General features: G+C 41.6%; 1 protein-coding gene across 2 annotated transcripts in view; it reads left to right on the forward strand.

The window, feature by feature from the left end:
* Positions 1–20,222, forward strand: part of NR4A3 (nuclear receptor subfamily 4 group A member 3) — a 74,990-nt gene extending 54,768 nt beyond the window's left edge. For both annotated transcript variants that reach the window (XM_060781488.2, XM_060781489.2), the window contains 3 exons: positions 966–1,165; positions 7,754–7,932; positions 17,705–20,222. In XM_060781488.2, coding sequence (XP_060637471.2) covers positions 966–1,165; positions 7,754–7,932; positions 17,705–17,967 — 642 coding nt within the window. In that variant the 3' untranslated portion in view covers positions 17,968–20,222. The remainder of the gene's footprint in view (positions 1–965; positions 1,166–7,753; positions 7,933–17,704) is intronic.
* The last annotated feature ends 1,717 nt before the right edge of the window (positions 20,223–21,939 follow it).

Here is a 21,939-nt window from a genome sequence, read left to right on the forward strand (position 1 = left end):
GCAAAGATTACTGCAGATGCAGACTGTGGCCAGGAAATCAGAAGACGCTTACTTCTTGGGAGGAGAGCAATGTCCAGTCTCGATAAAATAGTAAAGAGTAGAGACATCACGCTGGCAACAAAGATCCACCTAGTCAAAGCCATGGTATTCCCTGTAGTAACCTACGGATGTGAGAGCTGGACCTTAGGGAAGGCTGAGCGAAGGAAGATCGATGCTTTTGAGCTGTGGTGCTGGAGGAAAGTTCTGAGAGTGCCTTGGACTGCGAGAAGATCCAACCAGTCCATCCTCCAGGAAATAAAGCCCGACTGCTCATTGGAGGGAAGGCTACTAGAGACAAAGTTGAAGTACTTTGGCCACATCATGAGGAGACAACAAAGCCTGGAGAAGACAATTATGCTGGGGAAGGTGGAAGGTAAAAGGAAGAGGGGCCGACCAAGGGCAAGATGGATGGATGGCATCCTTGAAGTGACTGGACTGACCTTGAAGGAGCTGGGGGTGGTGACGGCCGACAGGGAGCTCTGGCGTGGGCTGGTCCATGAGGCCACGAAGAGTCGGAGACGACTGAACAAATGAACAACAACAAGCAAGAGAAGTGGATAAGAATAGAGAATGAAGCAAGTAAAGGTCAAGGAGACTATGGAATCTTTACAAATAATGTAAACCAGTGGAATACAACAAAATCTGTGACCAGCAACAGACAATGGAGATTTTTAAAAACCAAATAAAGTTCGCCAAAGCAAACACTTACCAAAACAGGATGTTATATTTCATACTTAGGAATAACTTTTGTTATCTTGTGTCATTATGTAAAATTATCCTTCATTGCTTTTGTGTATAACATAAAATGAACTTGCTCATGTATAAAGGTTAGGTGTTTTTGACTATAAACAACCAAGGATTGAGAAAGATGATTTTCTCCCCTAAATATATATCTCTTTTCTGTTTTTTAATTGATTTCATTCTAGTACTGTTCCACTGAGCAAGCTTCTGCAGGTACAGACGCAGAACACGTACAGCAGTTCTATAATATTCTTACTGCCTCCATTGACATATCCAGAAGCTGGGCAGAAAAAATTCCGGGATTTACGGATCTCCCAAAGGAAGATCAAACTCTTCTCATAGAATCAGCTTTTTTGGAGCTTCTTGTTTTGAGACTGTCAATCAGGTAAATTAATTTATTTATTTGTGGTATTTCTATCCCGTCTTTCTCAGCCCGAAGGCGACTCAAAGCGGCTTACAAATTGGCAGCAATTTGATGCCACAATAGTCATAATATACAACTAAAAATTTAGCACTATATTATAAAAATCCATACAAAAAACCATTAAGAACATATAATCACCAGTGTTTTCCTGTTAAACTCATTTTTCCAGTAGCATCGTCTAGCCGTTCCATGTTCATTCTTCCATAGTTCCATGTTTATCTATTACACTGCATTTCCAAAAGCCTGTTCGAAGAGCCAGGTTTTTACTTTTTTTTTTGGAAAGTCAGGAGGGAGGGGGCCAATCTAATATCCCTAGGGAGGAAGTTCCACAGCCGAGGGGCCACCATTGAGAAGGCCCCATGTTTCATCCCTGCCAGACGTGCCTATGAAGAAGGCGGGAACGAGAGCAGGGACTTCCCAGATGATCTAAAGTTCCTAAATCTGAAATTTAACTCTGAAATGATCATTGTTTTGTAATATTTTCACAAACACTGAAAACGGCCCGGAAATTTCAGTTGGTTCAACGGGCAGCGGCCAGGCTGTTAACTGGTGTTCCTTACAGAGAGAGGTTCAAGGAGCTCCATTGGCTGTTGTTCATCTTCCGGGCTCAATTCAAGGTGCAGGTGCTTACCTACAAAGCCCTAAACGGTTTGGGACCCACCTACCTGCGTGACCACATCTCCATATACGAACCCACACAATCTCTTCGTTCATCTGGTGAGGCCCTGCTCATGATCCCACCGGCATCGCAAGTGCGATTGGTGGGAACGAGGGACAGGGCCTTCTCGGTGGTGGCCCCATGACTCTGGAACTCCCTCCCCAAGGACATCAGGCACTCCCCAACACTGGCCGTCTTCAGAGGAGCTTGAAAACGTGGATGTTCCAGTGTGCCTTCCCAGATTAAGGAATCCCAAGCAATGTCCCTAATGCACTTTATGAGAGAGTTAGAATATTCATCCTACCTCACCTGGACATGCCCAGCATTGTTAGAATTTTAACCATTACATTTGGCCCTGCCACAGGTTTTTTAATAGTGTTGTGTTTTTGTTAATGTTCTGCTTTGTTATGAGTTATTTATTTTTGCATTGTATTGTTGTTGTTGTGCTTTTGCTAATGATGTACTTTGGGCTCGGCCTCTTGTAAGCTGCACCGAGTCCTGCGGGAGATGGTCACGGGGTACAAATAAAGGATTATTATTATTATTATTATTATTATTTCCCAAACTACATTTAAAAAGAATTTATGACACCTCAAACCTGTTAAGATTCCTTGCTTCGAAACAACTGAAATCTCTAACATCTTGACTTGTTTACACTCAAGGGTTTAATGAAGTGAAATATGAAGGTGGAGCACATCCCGCTGTGTAATTATTAGTCTTGATTCACCCCACCCCTGCCTTTCATAATGATTTTGTGAAAAGTGGGGAGATACCTGTATTAGTTACACTGAATAGAAATAAGTGGGCAAAGTGAAATTTCATGGAAACAAATAGTGAACAAACCCATAAGAAGATGAACTCTCTACAAATAGTAATTCAGATGGTTAATGTACTCATCTGTTACCATTTTACAATGCACTAGCTGTACCCGCCACGCGTTGCTGTGGCCAACCTTCCCTCTTTCTCTCCTTCTTTCCCTCTTTCCTTCACTCCCTCTTTCCTTCCTTCTTTCCCGTCTTTTCTCCTCTTCTTCCTTCCTTCTCTATCTCTTTCTTCCTTCCCCCTTTTTCTTTCTCTTCTGCTGTCTCTTTTCTTCCTTCTCTATTTCCTTCTTTCCTTCCCTCCCTCTTTCTCTACATCTTCCCCCTTTTTTCTTTCCTTCTCTCCTTCTTTCCTTCCCCCTTTTTCTTTCCCTCCCTCTTTCTCTCCTTTCTTCCTTCTCTATCTCTTTCCTTCCTTCCCCCTTTTTCTTTCTCTTCTGCTATCTCTCTTTTCTTCCTTCTCTCTTCCCTTCTTTCCTTCCCTCCCTCTTTCTCTACATCTTCCCCCTTTTTTCTTTCCTTCTCTCCTTCCTTCCTTCTCTCCTTCCTTCCTTCCCCCTTTTTCTTTCCCTCCCTCTTTCTCTCCTTTCTTCCTTCTCTATCTCTTTCCTTCCTTCCCCCTTTTTCTTTTTCTTCTGCTGTCTCTCTTTCCTTCCTTCTCTCTTTCCTTCCCTCCCTCTTTCTCTACATCTTCCCCCCTTCCCCTTTCCTTCACTTCTCTTTCCCTTTTTTCTTTCCTTCCTTTTCTAACTTTCCTTCCTCCCCTCCTTTTTCCTTCTCTCCCTCTCTCTCTCCTTTCTTCCTTCTCTACCTCTTTCCTTCCTTCTCTCTTTGCTTCCATGTTTCCTTCTCCCTTTCCTTCTTTCTTTCCCTCCCTCTTTCTTTCTTTCTTTCTTTCTTTCATTCTTTCTTTTTTTTTTCTCCCCTTCCCTCCCTCTTTCTTTCCTTTTTTCTGTATTGTCATTTACCTTTTCCTCATTTAGCTTTTTGGGGCTTTTTAAGTCCCTTCTGCTGTGTTTTTCAGTGTTTTTATGAGTGAAGGACATACATTGGGTTGTTAAGTGTATCATGTCCAAATTTGGTGTCAATTCATCAAGGGGTTTTTGAGTTCTGTGAATACCACAAATGAAAATTACATTTTTATTTATATAGATTTGGGGAAGTTCCTTGATGGAACCTCCTGTAGTGTACAGTAGAGCCCCGATTATCCAAGCTCCGCTCATCCGACACTCCGTATTATCCAACGCCATCATGTGGCCGATTGGGAAATTGCACCCTTTGATATGTGTTCATGAGAGCCGATGGCTTTCTTTCCCATGTACAAAAACTGGGAGGAGGAGGAGGAGGAAAGCACATTTCCAAAGGGAAAGGAGGGAATGGGGGTGAGTCAAAAGAGAAAGAGGAATGGGAAGGTAAAAAAAGAAGGGAGGGAGGAGGGAAAAAGGAAACACAATGGCTCTCCTCTCATTCATTGCTCTTGGTGCATGCAGAGCCTTGCTCTCCTGCTTTGGAGACTTCTGACCAACCCAGCCTTATTTCCAAATTGAGGGGGAGAAAGATGACTAGATGGAAGGAAAGGGGAGAGAGAAGTCTTCTTGCCTTGGTGTGTGGAGGGTCCCCCCTTTCTTCCTGCACACACACACACACACACACTTTGCTCCAGATGCTCTCTCTCTCCCTTTCGCATTCCCCACATGCTTCTCCGCTGGAATGCTTTGCTGGAGTCTTCTTTATGGCCTCATAAATCAGTTAATTTAGCCTCCCCACACTTTAAGTTGGTACTAATTTTCCTACTTGACAGATGCAACTGTCTTTCAGGTTGCAAAGGTCGACAACAGGCTACACACAATTAGTTGGAAACCCACTCCAAACCGGGCTGACTTTGAACTCATGACCTTTTGGTCAGAGTGATCTTAATGCAGCTGACACTCAGCCAGCTACGCCACAATCTGGAATGGGAATGGCTATCCAGTCCATCCCCATTCTGCTGGGCTGGAAGGCACAAGCCTAGCCCTCCCAACACAGAGCCACCCAGCTCCAGATGAGATTCTGCAGACAGTTGACCAAAATCATTGCTTAGCAAACTTTGGTTTTCCAGTGTTTCCATTCTTCTATGCTCAATATAGGATTTTAGAGATGATTAATCTACAGCAGGGGTCCTCAAACTAAGTCCTGGGGGCCAGATACAGCCCTCCAAGGTCATTTACCCGGCCCTCGCTCAGGGTCAACCTAAGTCTGAAACGGCTTGTAAGCACAAAACAACAACAATCCTATCTCATCAGCCAAAAGCAGGCCCACACTTCCCATTGAAATACTAATACGTTTATATTTGTTAAAATTGTTCTTCGTTTTAATTATTGTATTGTTTTTAAGTGGTTTTGAAATACTAATAAGTTTATATTTGTTAAAACTGTTCTTCATTTTAATTATTGTATTGTTTTAAAGTGTTTTTTGAACTACAAATAAGATATCTGCAGTGTGCATAGGAATTCAGTCATGTTTTTTTCAAATTATAATCCCGCCCTCCAACAGTTTGAGGGACTGTAACCTGGCCCTCTGTTTAAAAAGTTTGTGGACCCCTGCTCTAGGTGCTCTTACTGCCTATTACAGGGAAAACCAGCTGATCCCTAACCCATCTAAAACACAGACATGTGCTTTTCATCTCAAGAACAGACAAGCATCCTGAGCTCTGAGGATCACCTGGGAAGGAATCCCACTGGAGCATTGCAGCGCACCCAAATACCTGGGAGTCACTCTGGACCGTGCTCTTACCAACAAGAAGCACTGCCTGAACATCAAGCAGAGCTAGAAACAATATCATACGATAGCTGACTGGCACAACCTGGGGAGCACAACCAGACACAGTGAAGACATCTGCCCTTGCGCTATGCTACTCTGCTGCTGAGTATGCATTCCCGGTGTGGAACACATCTCATCACGCTAAAACAGTAGATGTGGCTCTTAATGAGACATGCCGCATTATCACTGGGTGTCTGCGCCCTACAACACTGAAGAAATTACACTGCTTAGCCCAGTGGTACTACCTGGGGGTCGGGACCCCCAGAGGGGTAATGAGGGGGTATCAGAGGGGTCACCAAAGACCATGAGAAAACATAGTATTTTCTGTTAGTTAGGGGGGTTCTGTGTGGGAGGTTTGTCCCAATTCTATTGGTGATGTTCAGAATGCTCTTTGGTTTAAGTGAATTATAAATCCCTGCAACTACAACTCCAAAATGTCAAGGTCTACTTTTCCCAAACTCCACCAGTGTTCACATATGGGCAAATTGAGCATTTGTGCCAAATTTGGTCCAGATCCATCATTGTTTGTGTTCTCTGGATGTAGGTGAACTACAACTCCCAAAAACAAGGTCTATACCCACCAAATCTTTCCAGTATTTTCTGTTGGTCATGGGAGTTCTGTGTGCCAAGTTCAATTCAATCATTGGTGGAGTTCAGAATGCTCTTTGATTGTAGGTGAACTATAAATCCCAGCAACTACAACTCTCAAATGACAAAATCAATCAATCTCCCCTAAACCCACCAGTATTCTAATGTGGGCGTATCAGGTATTTGTGCCAAATTTGATCCAGAGAATGAAAATACATCTTGCATATCAGATATTTACATTATGATTCATAACAGTAGCAACACTACAGTTACGAAGTAGCAACAAAAATAATTTTATGGTTGGGGGTCACCACAACATGAGGAACTGCATTAAGGGGTCGCGGCATTAGGAAGGTTGAGAAACACTGGCTTAGCCGGTATTGCACCACCTGACATTCACCGGGAAGTAGCAGCCAATAGTGAAAGGACCAAGGCAGAGACATCTCCAGCTCATCCCCTGTTTGGGTATCAGCCAGAATGTCAACAACTTAAATCTAGAAATAGTTTTCTAAGATCTACAGAGACACTCGCTGGAACACCTCAGCAAGCAAGAGTCCAAAAGTGGCAGGCTCAAACCCAGAACCTCAATCAATGACTGATACCAAATGAGAGACTCCCCCCTGGGCACACAGAAGACTGGGTGACTTGGAAGGCGCTGAACAGACTGCGCTCTGGCACCACGAGATGCAGAGCCAACCTCAAGAAATGAGGCTACAAAGTGGAATCCACGACATGCGAGTGTGGAGGAGAGCAAACCACTGACCACCTACTGCAATGCACTCTGAGCCCTGCCACATGCACCATGGAGGACCTTCTTGCAGCAACACCAGAGGCACTCCAAGTGGCCAGATACTGGTCAAAGGACATTTAATCAACTACCAAGCTTGCAAATTTTGTGTTTTATTTATTTTATTTATTTATTTACTTTGCTTGTATACCGTGGTTTCTCAGCCCGTTGGCAACTCAACGCGGTTCACAACAAGAGTAAAAGTCAATCCAACAACATACAATATTAAAACCAGTAACAGTATAAAATACAAACTAATGACATCTCAATAACAACACATTAACGTCTCGTAACTAAAATCGTGATCCAATTCATCATCCATAATTCCGTTTCCTATATTCATCATGTTCATTTCACTATTTATCCGAACGCCTGTTCAAACAGCCAGGTTTTTAGTTTTCTTCGAAACACCATTAGCGAAGGGGCTGATCTAATGTCCATGGGAAGGGCGTTCCACAGTGTTTTGTCTGTTTGTTTGTTTGTTTGTTTGTTTGTTTGTTTTGTTAGAAATGTAATACAATTGACTGGTTGCCCTGACATGACAATAAATAAATAAAAACCTCTAATTTTGTAGACAAGTGTTAAGGATGCACTGTCTTTCTTCACTAGTTTCAAAAACAAATGTTTCTGTGTTTTGTGTTTGGGCTAATAAACCTAATAAACTAGAGTAATTTGAACTATTTGGCATGTTTGACCTCAGATGTTTCATTTATTCAATGTATTCTTGGATATGTGTTTACTTCCTCCCTAAAAAAATAGTATATTTCTAAACTTAAGATATATCATGCGTTCATGGACTTGTGTTGAAATGATAAATGTGTGCTTTTAAGAATATCATATGCCCACCGATTCATAACTTTTATCTCTCACCTTGTTCCTTTTCTTCTCCTTTGAAGATCTGACCCTGCTGAAGATAAATTTGTTTTCTGCAATGGACTTGTGCTTCATCGACTTCAGTGCCTTCGTGGATTTGGGGAGTGGCTCGACTCAATTAAAGACTTTTCCTTAAATTTACAGAGCCTCAACCTTGACATCCCAGCCTTAGCATGCTTATCAGCTCTAAGTCTGATTACAGGTAACAATTATTTGGTTTTTTTAAAAAAAAATCTGCCATTGCTTTTACGGATAATAACACATTTGAGTAAATTTCCATTACGGTTTATATAATTCATAATAGACTGTGTTATTGTTGAATGCTTATGATAGCTAAATTGAAAATAGAAGTTTTTATTTGGAATTCCTCGAGTGCACAGAAGTATAGGATGGACTCATACTGAGTGTTTCAAAATGATGGAGTCACAATGGCAACATGTTACAATTACATAAAAAGTTAGAAATCTATATAAATAAAAATGTAATGTACATTTGTGGTATTCACAGAACTCAAAAACCACTGGGGCAATTGGCACCAAATTTGGACATGATACACCTAACAACTGGATTATAATTTTTAAAAAACATGAATGAATTCCTATGCACACTGCACATATCTTATTTGTAGTGCAAAAACACTTAAAAACAATAATTAAAATGAAGAACAATTTTAACAAATATAAATTTATTAGTATTTCTATGGGAAGTGTGGGCTTGCTTTTGGCTGATGAGATAGGATTGTTGTTGTTATTGTGTGCTTTCAAGTCGTTTCACACTTAGGTTGGCCCTGAGCGAGGGCCGGGTAAATGACCTTGGAGGGCTGTATCCGGCCCTCGGGCCTTAGTTTGAGGACCTCTGTTATATATGATTTTATAATGGATGGCATTCAGTGCTAGAAGATACTCTTTGGTACATTTGTGCAGATCACTTAGGTCAATTTGAGAGAAATTGATTTTGCTGTGTGGATGATTAAATGACATGTCTGAAACAGGTTCAAACCAGGAAAGTGATTATATTAACCATGGAAGGTGGCCTTAAACTGGTTCCAGAAATCCACATTATCTCTGGCTTCACAGACACCAGAGATGGTGAATGTTTTCTCCATTTCCCATCAAGATGTGCACCAGAACTCTGGAGGCATAAAAACAAGAAGAAGAAGAAGAAGAAGTAGTAGTAGTAGTAGTAGTAGTAGTGGAGGAGAAGGAAGAAGAAGAAGGAGTGACAGCAGTGGAGGAAATAAATTAATTATCCTAGGGGATCAATTGGCCCCCTACCGCCCAGCTATGCTCTTGAGGTGCTTTACAGCAGCCCCGCAGCCCCTTTATTGGCCACAGTGGTCCACGCTCTTGTTACATCCCAAATAGATTACTGCAACGTGCTTTACGCGGGGCTGCCTTTGAAAACTGTTCGAAAACTTCAGTTAGTCCAACGGAGTAACTTAATCACTGGAGCGTCATACAGGGAACATACCACCCCTCGGTTGTGTCAGCTCCACTGGCTGCCGATCCAGTTCCGAGCACAATTCAAAGTGCTGGTTTTGACCTATACGGCTCCGGCCCAGTGTACCTGTTCAAACATATCTTCTTCTATGTCCCACCTCAGAGTTTAAGATCTTCTGGGGAGGCCCTGCTCTCGGCCCCGCCTCTATCACAAGTGAGGCTGGTGGGGATGAGGGACAGGGCCTTCTCAGTAGTGGCCCCTCACCTGTGGAACTCACTCCCCGGGGAAATTAGGTCATCAACATCCCTCCTCTCCTTCAGAAGGAAGCTGAAAACATGGATATGGGACCAGGCCTTTGGGTAATCTGGCAGACTGACAAGGTAATGACGACCAGAATTTGGAAAGGACTATGGTAATGCTGAATGGACTTACGGATTTTAGAACTCAGTGAACATTGGCCACTAGATTGGCTTTTAGTTGTTTTATATTAATTGAATGTTTTAACTTGTGGTTATTGTTGTTATGTATTTTATCTGTTGAATTGTGCCGGTTGTAAGCCACCCTGAGTCCCCCGCTGGGGGTTGAGAAGGGCGAGGTAGAAGTGCCTGAAATAAATAAATAAATAAATAAATAAATAAATAAATAAAATTATTCTTAATTTTAAAATGTGCTCCAAGGCGGGCAGATGACAACATAGTGCTTTGTATTCTGCAAAAACCATTTTGCCATGCAACGTGGTTCAGATTTAGGGATCGCTGAACAGCAATAAAGGGTTTAACTCAGACTTTCTCCCAACTTTTCTTGATGCACTTTAAAGATCTTAATTTGCGCTGCAGGATACTTCGGTGGTGTGCTTTTTGTAGCCACCATAGTTTGAAATTAGCTAGCTCGCTGGTCAGTGTAAATGTGCCCTCAGATTACTTTAAAATGAGGTTAAAAAGAGGTCAGACATACTACATCACTGAATATAAATTAGGAGAGGACAGGCTAAATATATAGTTTTTTGCCTGGACTTTACAGGAACTAAGAAGTAGCTGATATGAACCTTAGATTTCAGTTATCATGACTGTTCTTAAGTACTTTTTATTAATACCTGTAATCAGTCCTATTATTCATCATACATTTGTTAGAAATTGAATTTTAATATAAACTTTATTGAGAATTTTCTTTTAAAATACAAAGTAATAGAGAAAATAATAACGCACAAACATACAAAAAAAACCCAAAAATTCAAAACAAAAGACAAAAAACAGAAACAAAATGAAAAAAGAGAAAAAAAACACAGAGAAAAAAGTAGATAAGTAGTTAAAACTAGGAGAGGGATGGTATATCTCTCCTTTATTGACTTCCTGAGTATCTTCCGAGTGGTTTTTCCTCTTCTTTCTTTTATCGTGTCTTTTCTTCCATCTTATGTTCTCTTCCTTTTATATTATTGTATTTCCATTCTTCTGTTTCAGATAATTTGGCACTTTTGTCAAATCAGTTTCTCTTATTGGGGTCCCCTTATTTTTTGATATTAAATATGATAGTCTGTCCATATTTCTAAATAGCTATCCCCTGCCACGAGTTGCTGTGGCCCAGTCTGGTGATCTGGAAAATAAAGTAATGAGAAAGTGTTGGTTTCTAATATATGTAATTCCTTTATGCTTGTGAGTAAGCAGTATTTCTTGTTGTTTCTTTGTTAGTGTTGATGTGGAGAGTGTCTGGTTTGCCTACTCTGGAATATGCAACATATCATAGTCCTTCTTTAAGGGTCTCTTTCAAATCTGTGATACTATATCTATGTGTGTGAGAGAGAATCATATCTATCTATCTATCATCTATCTATCTATCTATCTATCTATATTTATGACTGGATGGCTCTTTGTCAGGAAGGCTCTGATTACATTTTCTTAACCTGGTGAAGAGAGTTGGACTGGATGGCCTTAAGTATTTTCTGTTGGTCATGGGGGTTCTTTGTGGGAAGTTTGCCCCATTTTTGTCTTTTGTGGATTTCAGAATGCTCTTTAATTGTAGTGAACTATAAATCGCAGTAACTACAAATCTCAAATGTCAAGGTCTATTTCCCTTAAACTCCATCTGTGTTCCTATTTGGGCATATGGAATATTCGTGCCAAGTTTGGTCCAGATCCATCATTGTTTGAGTCCACGGTGCTCTCTAGATGTGGGTGAACTATAATTCCCAAACTCAAGGTCAATGTCCACCAAACCCTTCCAGTTTTTTCTGTTGGTCATGGGAGCCCTGTGTGCTAAGTTTGGCCCAATTCCATCATTGGTGGAGTTCAGAATGCTCTTTGATTATAGGTGAACTATAAATCCCAGCAACTACAACTCCCAAATGTCAAGGTCTATTTCCCTTAAACTCCATCTGTGTTCATATTTAGGCATATGGAATATTCGTGCCAAGTTTGGTCCAGATCCATCATTATTTGAGTCCACAGTGCTCTCTGGATGTGGGTGAACTACAATTCCCAAATTCAAGGTCAATGTCCACCAAACCCTTCCAGTTTTTTCTGTTGGTCATGGGAGCCCTGTGTGCTAAGTTTGGCCCAATTCCATCATTGGTGGAGTTCAGAATGCTCTTTAATTGTAGGTAAACTATAAATCCCAGCAACGACAATTCCCAAATGACAAAATCAATTTTTTTGAGCAGAGGACATAAATTGGACTGTTAGGTGTCTTGTGTCCAAATTTGGTGTCAATTCCCCCAGTGGTTTTTGAGTTCTGATGGTAGCACGAACTAACATTACATTTTTATTTATATAGATATATACAATTTTTTCTATCCAATTGCTAACTTCTGGAATCTCTCCTTTTTTCCAAAGTTTTGCGTAGCAGATTCTTGCTGCTGTGTTCAGTAGGAAAAGGACGTTGTCCGTATTTTTTTTCTAACTATTGATCTGTTATCCCTAATAGGAATATCTCTGGTTTGAAAGGCATTCTTATTTTTAATATTTCCTGCAGTGTTTCATGCATTTTCCCCCAATATGTTTTAGACTGAATTAGAAATCTAGAATTTTAGAAGCTTCTTATACAGTGAGTATAATGTATAAACACTTTAGAATCATAGAATCAAAGAGTTGGAAGAGACCTCATGGGCCATCCAGTCCAACCCCCTGCCAAGAAGCAGGAATATTGCATTCAAATCACCCCTGACAGCAGGCCATCCAGCCTCTGCTTAAAAGCTTCCAAAGAATGAGCCTCCACCACACTCCGGGGCAGAGAGTTCCACTGCTGAACGGCTCTCACAGTCAGGAAGTTCTTCCTAATGTTCAGATGGAATCTCCTCTCTTGTAGTTTGAAGCCATTGTTCCACATCCTAGTCTCCAAGGAAGCAGAAAACAAGCTTGCTCCCTCCTCCCTGTGGCTTCCTCTCACATATTTATACATGGCTATCATATCAACCCCCTGCCAAGAAGCAGGAATATTGCATTCAATTCACCCCTGACAGATGGCCATCCAGCCACTGTTTAAAAGCTTCCAAAGAAGGAGCCTCCACCACACTCTGGGGCAGAGAGTTCCACTGCTGAACAGCTCTCACAGTCAGGAAGTTCTTCCTTATGTTCAGATGGAATCTCCTCTCTTGTAGCTTGAAGCCATTGTTCCGCGTCCTAGTCTCCAGGGAAGCAGAAAACAAGCTTGCTCCCTCCTCCCTGTGGCTTCCTCTCACATATTTATACATGGCTATCATATCTCCTCTCAGCCTTCTCTTCTTCAGGCTAAACATGCCCAGTTCCCTAAGCCGCTCCTCATAGGGCTTGTTCTCCAGACCCTTGATCATTTGAGTCGCTCTCCTCTGGACACATTCCAGCTTGTCAATATCTCTCTTGAATTGTGGTGCCCAGAATTGGACACAATATTCCAGATGTGGTCTAACCAAAGCAGAATAGAGGGGTAGCATTACTTCCTTAGATCTAGACACTATGCTCCTATTGATGCAGGCCAAAATCCCATTGGATTTTTTTGCCGCCACATCACATTGTTGGCTCATGTTTAACTTGTTGTCCACGAGGACTCCAAGATCTTTTTCACACGTACTGCTCTCGAGCCAGGCATTGTCCCCCATTCTGTATCTTTGCATTTCGTTTTTCCTGCCAAAGTGGAGTATCTTGCATTTGTCACTGTTGAACTTCATTTTGTTAGTTTTGGCCCATCTCTCTAATCTGTCAAGATCGTTTATAAAACTATGTTCTAACTCTTAAGTATCTGACTTTGAGATTACTTATATCACTAACACTTTAGAGGTTGAGCAGATTGCCGTCCTTCCCAAAAAAAACAAAACAACAACACAGAAAATAATCCAAACAGCAAAAGTCACTTGAGACAGTTTTGGATTCTTTTGGTTTCTTAGAAAAGCGTCTGTTAATTCCTGGTGGAATTCCAGCCTTAGCACTGATGGAGCTAGCGGTGGATATTGATCTCCACTTGAATTCACTGAATAAATAATGGTTGCCATAGTTATTGAGCATTCACTGGTTGGGAAGCTGGGAGATCTCCAAAACAGCGTCTGTGACGATTCTGCCATCAAATCTTCCAGTGAAAAGATAAACCTGTAACGTCGTGTAAATATAGTACATTTAGATTTCTTTTTCTTCCTGGGAAGTAATATAAACATTTTGTTCAATTATTGAACATAAGTGAGGTCTAATATCAGCTGACCTTATTTGCCCCACACTGATAAAAAACACACATGCCTATATGCATCACACTGTCATCCCCAACTGCGTAGTTTGCTAGTATTCCTCTTAATTTAGAGAGCAGTTACAATTTAATTGCTGGGTTGTTGTCGGTCTTTTCTTGCTATATGGCCATGTTCTAGAGCCGTGGTTCTCAACGTTCCTAATGCCGCGACCACTTAATACAGTTCCTCATGTTGTGGTGATCCCCAGCCATTAAATTATTTTCATTGCTACTTCATAATTGTAATTTTGCTACTGTTATGGATCATTATGTAAATATCTGATATGCAGGATGTATTCTTATTGGAGTGTTATAGGTGGATTGATTTTGTCATTTGGGAGTTGTAGTTGCTGGGATTTATAGTTCACCTACAATCAAAGAGCATTCTGAACTCCACCAACGATGGGACTGAATCAAACTTGGCACACAGAATTCCCATGACCAACAGAAAATACTGCAATTTTGGCACTGACCTCAGAGGCGGCCCTAGGTAATTTTCAATGGTAAGCAAACAGTATTTGGGCACCGCCCCCACCCCCCAACCAATCATTGATATATATTTTCTGTTTGTCGTGGGAGTTCTGTGTGCCATATTTGGTTCAATTCCATCATTGGTGGAGTTCAGAATGCTCTTTGATTGTAGGTGAACTATACATCCCAGTAACTACACTTGCCACACTTGCTCCCTTGCCTGGCCCGCTTTGGGTCCGGAGGCGTGCCTGAAGACCCCAGCGTGTGCAACAAAAGTCACATCTTCTCCTGACTTTCTCCTCAGCCATTGGGACCAAGAGAGAGAGAGAGAGAGAGAGAGGTGGGGATGCCCATCTTTCCTGAAAGTAGGCGCAAAAACAAAGGAGGGAGCGGAGGTGGGAGATACCTCCAGCCGGAGGGGCTCTCTCTCTCTCTCTCTCTCTCTCTCTCTCTCTCTTGGTCCCAATGGCTGAAGAGAACATCAGGAGAAGAGGTGACTTTTGGTGCACACGCTGGGGTCTTCAGACACGCCTCCGGACCCAAAGAGGGCCAGGCGTGGTGGCTCCGCCCCTTGGCCCAACCGCGGATTGGGGAGAGGAGGCGGGTGGAGCGCCGGGGGATCGGGAAAGGGAGCCGGTCATGGGGAAGGGATCAAACACGGAGAACGATTGAGCGCCGGCTCTGCTCGCGCACCCGGTGTCCGGGTGGAGCAGGAATGAGAGGGGCGAGGTGAGGCTCAAGGGCCTGGCCCCTTTGGGAAGAGGATCGCCCGGAAGTGAGGCAAGAAAGCCGAGGCCCCCCCTCGGACTGCTAGGGCTGTTGTGCGCTGAGGTGGAGCTCCTTAAGTGGCAGTCGAGGGGCATTTACAGATGCACCTCTGTGCCCCTGGCAAAAAAAAGTGTTCTGCGACCGCTTACTTCCCGTAATGGATGAGCCGCCCCTGACTGACCTTGAGTTTTGGGAGTTTTGGGAGTCGTGCCAAGTCTGGACCAAACTTGGCACGAATTCTCAGTACACCCAATTGTAAACACTAGTAGAGTTTGGGGAAAATAGACCTTGACATTTGGGAGTTGTAGTTGCTGGGATTTATAGTTCACCTACAATCAAAGAGCATTCTGAAATCCACCAACGATGGAACTGAATCAAACTTGGCACACAGAATTCCCATGACCAACAAAAAATACTGGAAGGGTTTTGTGGGCATTGACCTTGAGTTTTGGGAGTTGTAGTTTACCTACATCCAGAGATAACCGTAGACTCAAACAATGATGGATCTGGACCAAACTTGGCACGAATTCTCAGTATACCCAAATGTAAACACTAGTAGAGTTTGGAGGAAATAGACCTTGACATTTGGGAGTTGTAGTTGCTGGGATGTATAGTTCACCTACAATCAAAGAGCATTCTGAACTCCACCAACTATGGAACTTAATCAAACTTGGCACACAGAATTCCCATGACCAACAGAAAATACTGGAAGGGTTTGGTGGGCATTGACCTTGAGTTTTGGGAGTTGTAGTTTACCTACATCCAGAGAGAACTGTAGACTCAAACAATGATGGATCTGGACCATACTTGGCACGAATTCTCAGTATACCCAAATGTAAACACTAGTAGAGTTTGGAGGAAATAGACCTTGACATTTGGGAGTTGTAGTTGGTGGGATTTATAGTTCACCTACAATCAAAGAGCATTCTGAAATCCACCAACGATGGAACTGAATCAAACTTGGCACACAGAATTCCCATGACCAACAAAAAATACTGGAAGGGTTTTGTGGGCATTGACCTTGAGTTTTGGGAGTTGTAGTTTACCTACATCCAGAGATAACCGTAGACTCAAACAATGATGGATCTGGACCAAACTTGGCACGAATTCTCAGTATACCCAAATGTAAACACTAGTAGAGTTTGGAGGAAATAGACCTTGACATTTGGGAGTTGTAGTTGCTGGGATGTATAGTTCACCTACAATCAAAGAGCATTCTGAACTCCACCAACTATGGAACTGAATCAAACTTGGCACACAGAATTCCCATGACCAACAGAAAATACTTGAAGGGTTTGGTGGGCACTGATCTTGAGATTTGGGAGTTGTAGTTTACCTACATCCAGAGATAACCGTAGACTCAAACAATGATGGATCTGGACCAAACTTGGCACGAATTCTCAGTACACCCAAATGTAAACACTAGTAGCGTTTGGAGGAAATAGACCTTGACATTTGGGAGTTGTAGTTGCTGGGATTTATAGTTCACCTACAATCAAAGAGCATTCGAATCCTACCAAGGATTGAACTGGGCCAAACTTCCCACACAGAACCTCCATGAGCAATAAAAAATACTGTATTTTCTGGTGGTCTTTGGTGACCCCTCTGACACCCCCTCGTGACCCCTCCAGGGGTCCCAACCCCCCAGGTTCAGAAACACTGGACTAGAGCTTTCTGACTATTCTACATACACAGGCATGGACAACTGCAAAAACCCAATTTGCATAAATTGAAAGATATCTAAAATCATAATCAAATGTTTCATTAACTGTTCTGTCGCCGCTGGACCTGTATCTGGTTGGCTTTAAAACAGGACGTGTAACCTTTGCCCAGCGGGAAGCCAGGGGGCCCAAGGAAAAGTTCTTAGGGGCTTCCTCTACAAAAGAATCTTCAGATGGCTTGAGAAATACAACAAAGTCTTTTATTAATGAAATCAAACACGAACTACAAGGCTTTCTTGATAAAGTATTGGTTCTCTCAATCTTGTCCACAGGGGACAGGCACTATCTTCAATAACGTTTTCTTTAAAGGAAAATTCCCCTTTGTAACTTCTCCCAGGCTGACTAAAATCCAACCCTCGCTGATGTGTGCTCCGCTACCGGGCCGAACTGCTTCTCGGACGCCGAGTGGACCTACCAGCAAGGCAGTGGATGTTCTCCTGCTGGAGTTCTTTAGTCTTTAAGTCTGTTTTCCTGGAGTTCTTAAATCTGTTCTCCCCTGGATTGCTTAAGGCTGTGGGAATGCTTCCCTGGCGATTCTTAAAGGTTGAAGCCTTTGTACAGGGGAAGTTACACACATCCTATACATTGGTTAACCTGGCTGAGACTAACTAACAAAATGGCTCACTTCCCTCCAAAGCTCAAAAAGGGGGCGGGACTAGGGAACCTAATAATAATTGACAAGCAATTGACCCAATAACTGCAAAGTAAGGAAAGCCATCTAACTGCAAAGGCATAGAACTAAAATACATGCAGCAATCAACAAATAGCAAGATAAGCTGGAGCTCGTGGTGCGGCTGTCCCAGAACATTAACATTATGCCAACAGGAATCACTTTTTTTCTATTTTGTAGCATTCCAGCTTGTCCACATAGTATTTTCTTTTGCTGTTTTGCAGAACGACATGGATTAAAAGAACCAAAGAAAGTGCATGAGCTATGCAACAAGATCATGAGCAGCTTGAAAGATCACTTAGCCTTCAGCTATCAGAGCAAAGGACCTCTTTTTGAGCCTGCAGAGTCTAAGGTCCTTGGTGTCCTTGCTGACTTGCGCTCTCTCTGCACGGTCGGATTGCAGCGTATCTTTTACCTGAAATTGGAAGATTTGGTGCCACCCCCTTCCATTATCGACAAGCTGTTTCTGGACACCTTACCATTCTGAGAATCAGATTTGCCTTCAAAAAAGGTAACTGTCTATCCAAGTGGGCATAGAGATTGGAATTTACTGCTAACAACGTTCCTCTCATCTAACAGTGTGGGAAGCCGTTCCAACACTAAGCCGTGGACTTTTCCTAATGCATTTCCTTGCAAAGTGAGGCCTAAAACCTAACTTACATTTCTGAAGATAGCAGATGGGGAGTTGGATGCAGTTTTGTTTTGCTTTTAATCGCTAAATATGGCACTTTTGAATGATATTATCCCAGCTAGAAGAAGGTGTTAATATGACTGTTTTAACTCTATTGCATAGCATCTCATCACCTTTGGTGAGTAGAAAATTGTAGACGCTACATGTGTGAAAACTGAAACAATAACAAATTGTTCATCCAAGTAGTGTGTATTTTATAGTTTGGACTTTTCTCTTACTCCCCTTGCCAAAGGCATAAATTAAAATGCTTTCTCTCACGACTTCCCCGTCCCAAACAACGTTCATTCACTATTTCCTATAAATCAGATATAGCAAAAAGACAATGGCTGTTAGCTCCCAATCTCAAGTGCAATTTTAACGTGCTGTCTTAATAAGTCTTGTTTATTAACTATAATTTATTTTAATATGAAAAATGAAAATAATAGATATAGAAGTGAGTGAGGAAAATGGTTTTACATACATTAACTTCCAGGACAAAGTTTCTCAAACTTTGAATCAATGTAGCACGACTCACAAGCGTAAGCATACAGCAAGGAACAAGAGCCAGTTGTGAGATCCTCGCAGATGTTGGCTGAATTAAGTAAATAACAACGTACGAGGGGTATTTTTTAAGTAAGGTCCGTTTGAACATCAGTACACAACGAAAGTTTATTTCAAAAAAGTAAATTTATTTTCAGAAAGTACATACTTCACTCTATTTTTCGACATAGTTGCCAAGTTTGTTCAAACACTTATCATACCTCTGAACCAATTTTAAAATACCCTCTTCATAAAAACTTGCCGCCTGCTCCGATAACCAAGAGTTCACTGCCGTTTTCACGTCATCGTCATCGTGGATGTTGTCACGGCCATCTTTGAATTGTCGTACCCACTTACGCACTTTGCTTTCACTCATAACAGTATCACCGTACACTTCACAAATCTGTCGATGAATTTCTGCAGCAGGCAGGTTCCTTGCTGACAAAAACCGTATCACTGAGCGAACCTCACATGCGGAGGGTGAGTGGATAGTCTTAAACATTTTTAAAGCACAGAACAGAACCGTACAGGTTAGCTACAGAGCGGAAACTGAGCACAGTTGTTCCCGAGGCATGCCGGTACACGACGCACGCGCTCGTTGCGGTATGCGCGCAAACTACTAGTGTCCCTCTGAACCAATTTTAAAATACCCTCTTCATAAAAACTTGCCACCTGCTCCGATATTCAAGAGTTCACTGCCATTTTCACATCATCGTCATCATGGACGTTGTCACGGGCATCTTTGAATTGTCGTACCCACTTACGCACTTTGCTTTCACTCATAACAGTATCACCGTACACTTCACAAATCTGTCGATGAATTTCTGCAGCAGGCAGGTTCCTTGCTGACAAAAACCATATCACTGAGCGAACCTCACATGCGGCGGGTGAGTTGGTAGTCTTAAACATTTTTAAAGCACAGAACAGAACCGTACAGGTTAGCTACAGAGCGGAAACTGAGCACAGTTGTTCCCGAGGCATGCCGGTACACGACGCACACGCTCGTTGCGGTATGCGTGCGAACTACTAGTGTCTACAACAAAACGGACCTTACTTAAAAAATACCCCTCGTATATTCAATGTAACATAGCATCAGACTGAGCACTGGGCTTAGCACTGAATTTTGATAATTGGTTAGAAAACAGATACAAGACAGTTCAGGAAAATGAACGTAAATAATGATAGGGAGGGTTTAATGGGCTGTGTTTTAAACATTCCTTGTATGTACTCCCCTTCTTCCCTTTTTGTATGTTTATACTGTTGATGCCATATTAATATGAAGCAATTTGTTGCATAGTGTCTTTATTTGTATAAATATTTGTATGCATGATATATTGTAAAGCTTTGCCTGTATTTATTGCTATGACTGCCAGCTCAAGGGAGCCGTGTTACACAGCGTGACTAAATAGTGTGTTCACACTGACTCAGATATATAATGGGTGTGAGTGTGGGTAGTCTCTCACACACATGCATATGCATGTGTGCATTTTTATTAACTAATTGTACATAAAATCTGTCCTTTCACAAGCAAACCTTATCTTTACTGTTTCTTTGCGGTGACTTTTAAGGCAGTACAATTTAGCACTTTGATATTAAAAAAATATTGTTCATGTTTTGCTAAATTAAATAATATTTAAATATTTTCGTTCTTTACAAAAAAAACATTTATATGCACTGTACTAAGTCAAGGTTTCATTGGTCCTTTTGCTAAGAAAAAAAAAAGAAAACCTTTTGAATGTCAATCTGATGTCCCGGTATTTTTTTTGTTAGCTTTAAACTATCTACAGTAATGTCGAAGGCTTTCATGGCTGGAATCACTCAGTTCTTGTGGTTTTTTTCGGGCTATATGGCCATGTTCTAGAGGCATTTCTCCTGACGTTTCGCCTGCATCTATGGCAAGCATCCTCAGAGGGACCTCATCTCTGAGGATGCTTGCCATAGATGCAGGCGAAACGTCAGGAGAAATGCCTCTAGAACATGGCCATATAGCCCGAAAAAAACCACAAGAACTGAGAATCTACAGTAATTTTGTCCTTTTTAAAATAACCATGTTGTTTATATGGAATTTAAATCATATAATCCAGTATATGCCAAAACTAACTGCCTAGTAGCTGCAGTGAATAATCTAGCTATCAAGCGATTATCTGGTTTTCAAAAAGTTGCTTGATTTTATCATTTCTTATGTTTGGACATCTTGGAGGGAGTGGATTTATTCTTCTATCAGAATTAGTAATAGTGTCAATAGGGAAACAGGCTTCTAATCAGTATCGCTAATAATTTCAATTTACCTACAGATAATATTTGAAAATGTATTGCTTTTTATATTGACTGTATGTGCAAACAGAATATCATAATTAAATATCAGAGGAAGCTGTTTTTTTCCCCCTGCAGGTTGATCTCACTTCCTGACCTGCAAGGCAAACATGTTTTGATTTTAATTTAAATTTTTGTACAAATTGTGTACACAATCACGACTGAATTTGAAAAGCTATGCCAGTGTTTTTACACATGTGCAAACGGTATAATCATCATTAACCCACTGGAGTGAATACAAACTTTTGTTATTGATTTGGTTAAGGTTCATGTTTCAGTAGTTCTAGTAGAACGTCATCTTTCTTTGACGAAACGAAGTCCACAAGAGGCATGAAAACCCTAGTTCTCACTGAAGTGAATGGAAGCTGAAGATTTGTGATACTTCTTCACACATTTGAGTCCTCAGGTGGAAATTGATGGGCTTTTAAGACATATCAGTTATTGTATTGTCGAAGGCTTTCATGGCCGGAATCACTAGGTTGTTGTAGGTTTTTCGGGCTATATGGCCATAGAGGCATTTTCTCCTGACGTTTCGCCTGCATCTATGGCAAGCATCCTCAGAGGTAGTGAGGTCCGTTGGAAGTAGGAAAATGGGTTTATATATCTGTGGAAAGACCAGGGTGGGACAAAGGACTTTTGTCTGCTGGAGCTAGGTGTGAAGGTTTCAACTGACCACCTTGATTAGCATTTAATGGCTTGGAAGTGCCTGGGGGAATCTTTCTTTGAGAGGTGATTTGATGTGCCTGATTGTTTACTCTCTGTTGTTTTGCTGTTGTAATTTTTGAGTTTTTTAATACTGGTAGCCAGATTTGGTTCATTTTCGTGGTTTCTTCCTTTCTGTTGAAATTGTCCACATGCTTGTGGATTTCAATGGCTTCTCTGTGTAGTCTGACATGGTGGTTGTGAGAGTGGTCCAGCATTTCTGTATTCTCAAAT

Source organism: Anolis sagrei, chromosome 6 (assembly GCF_037176765.1).
Source record: "Anolis sagrei isolate rAnoSag1 chromosome 6, rAnoSag1.mat, whole genome shotgun sequence".
In the NCBI taxonomy this organism is placed as follows: Eukaryota; Metazoa; Chordata; class Lepidosauria; order Squamata; family Dactyloidae; genus Anolis; species Anolis sagrei.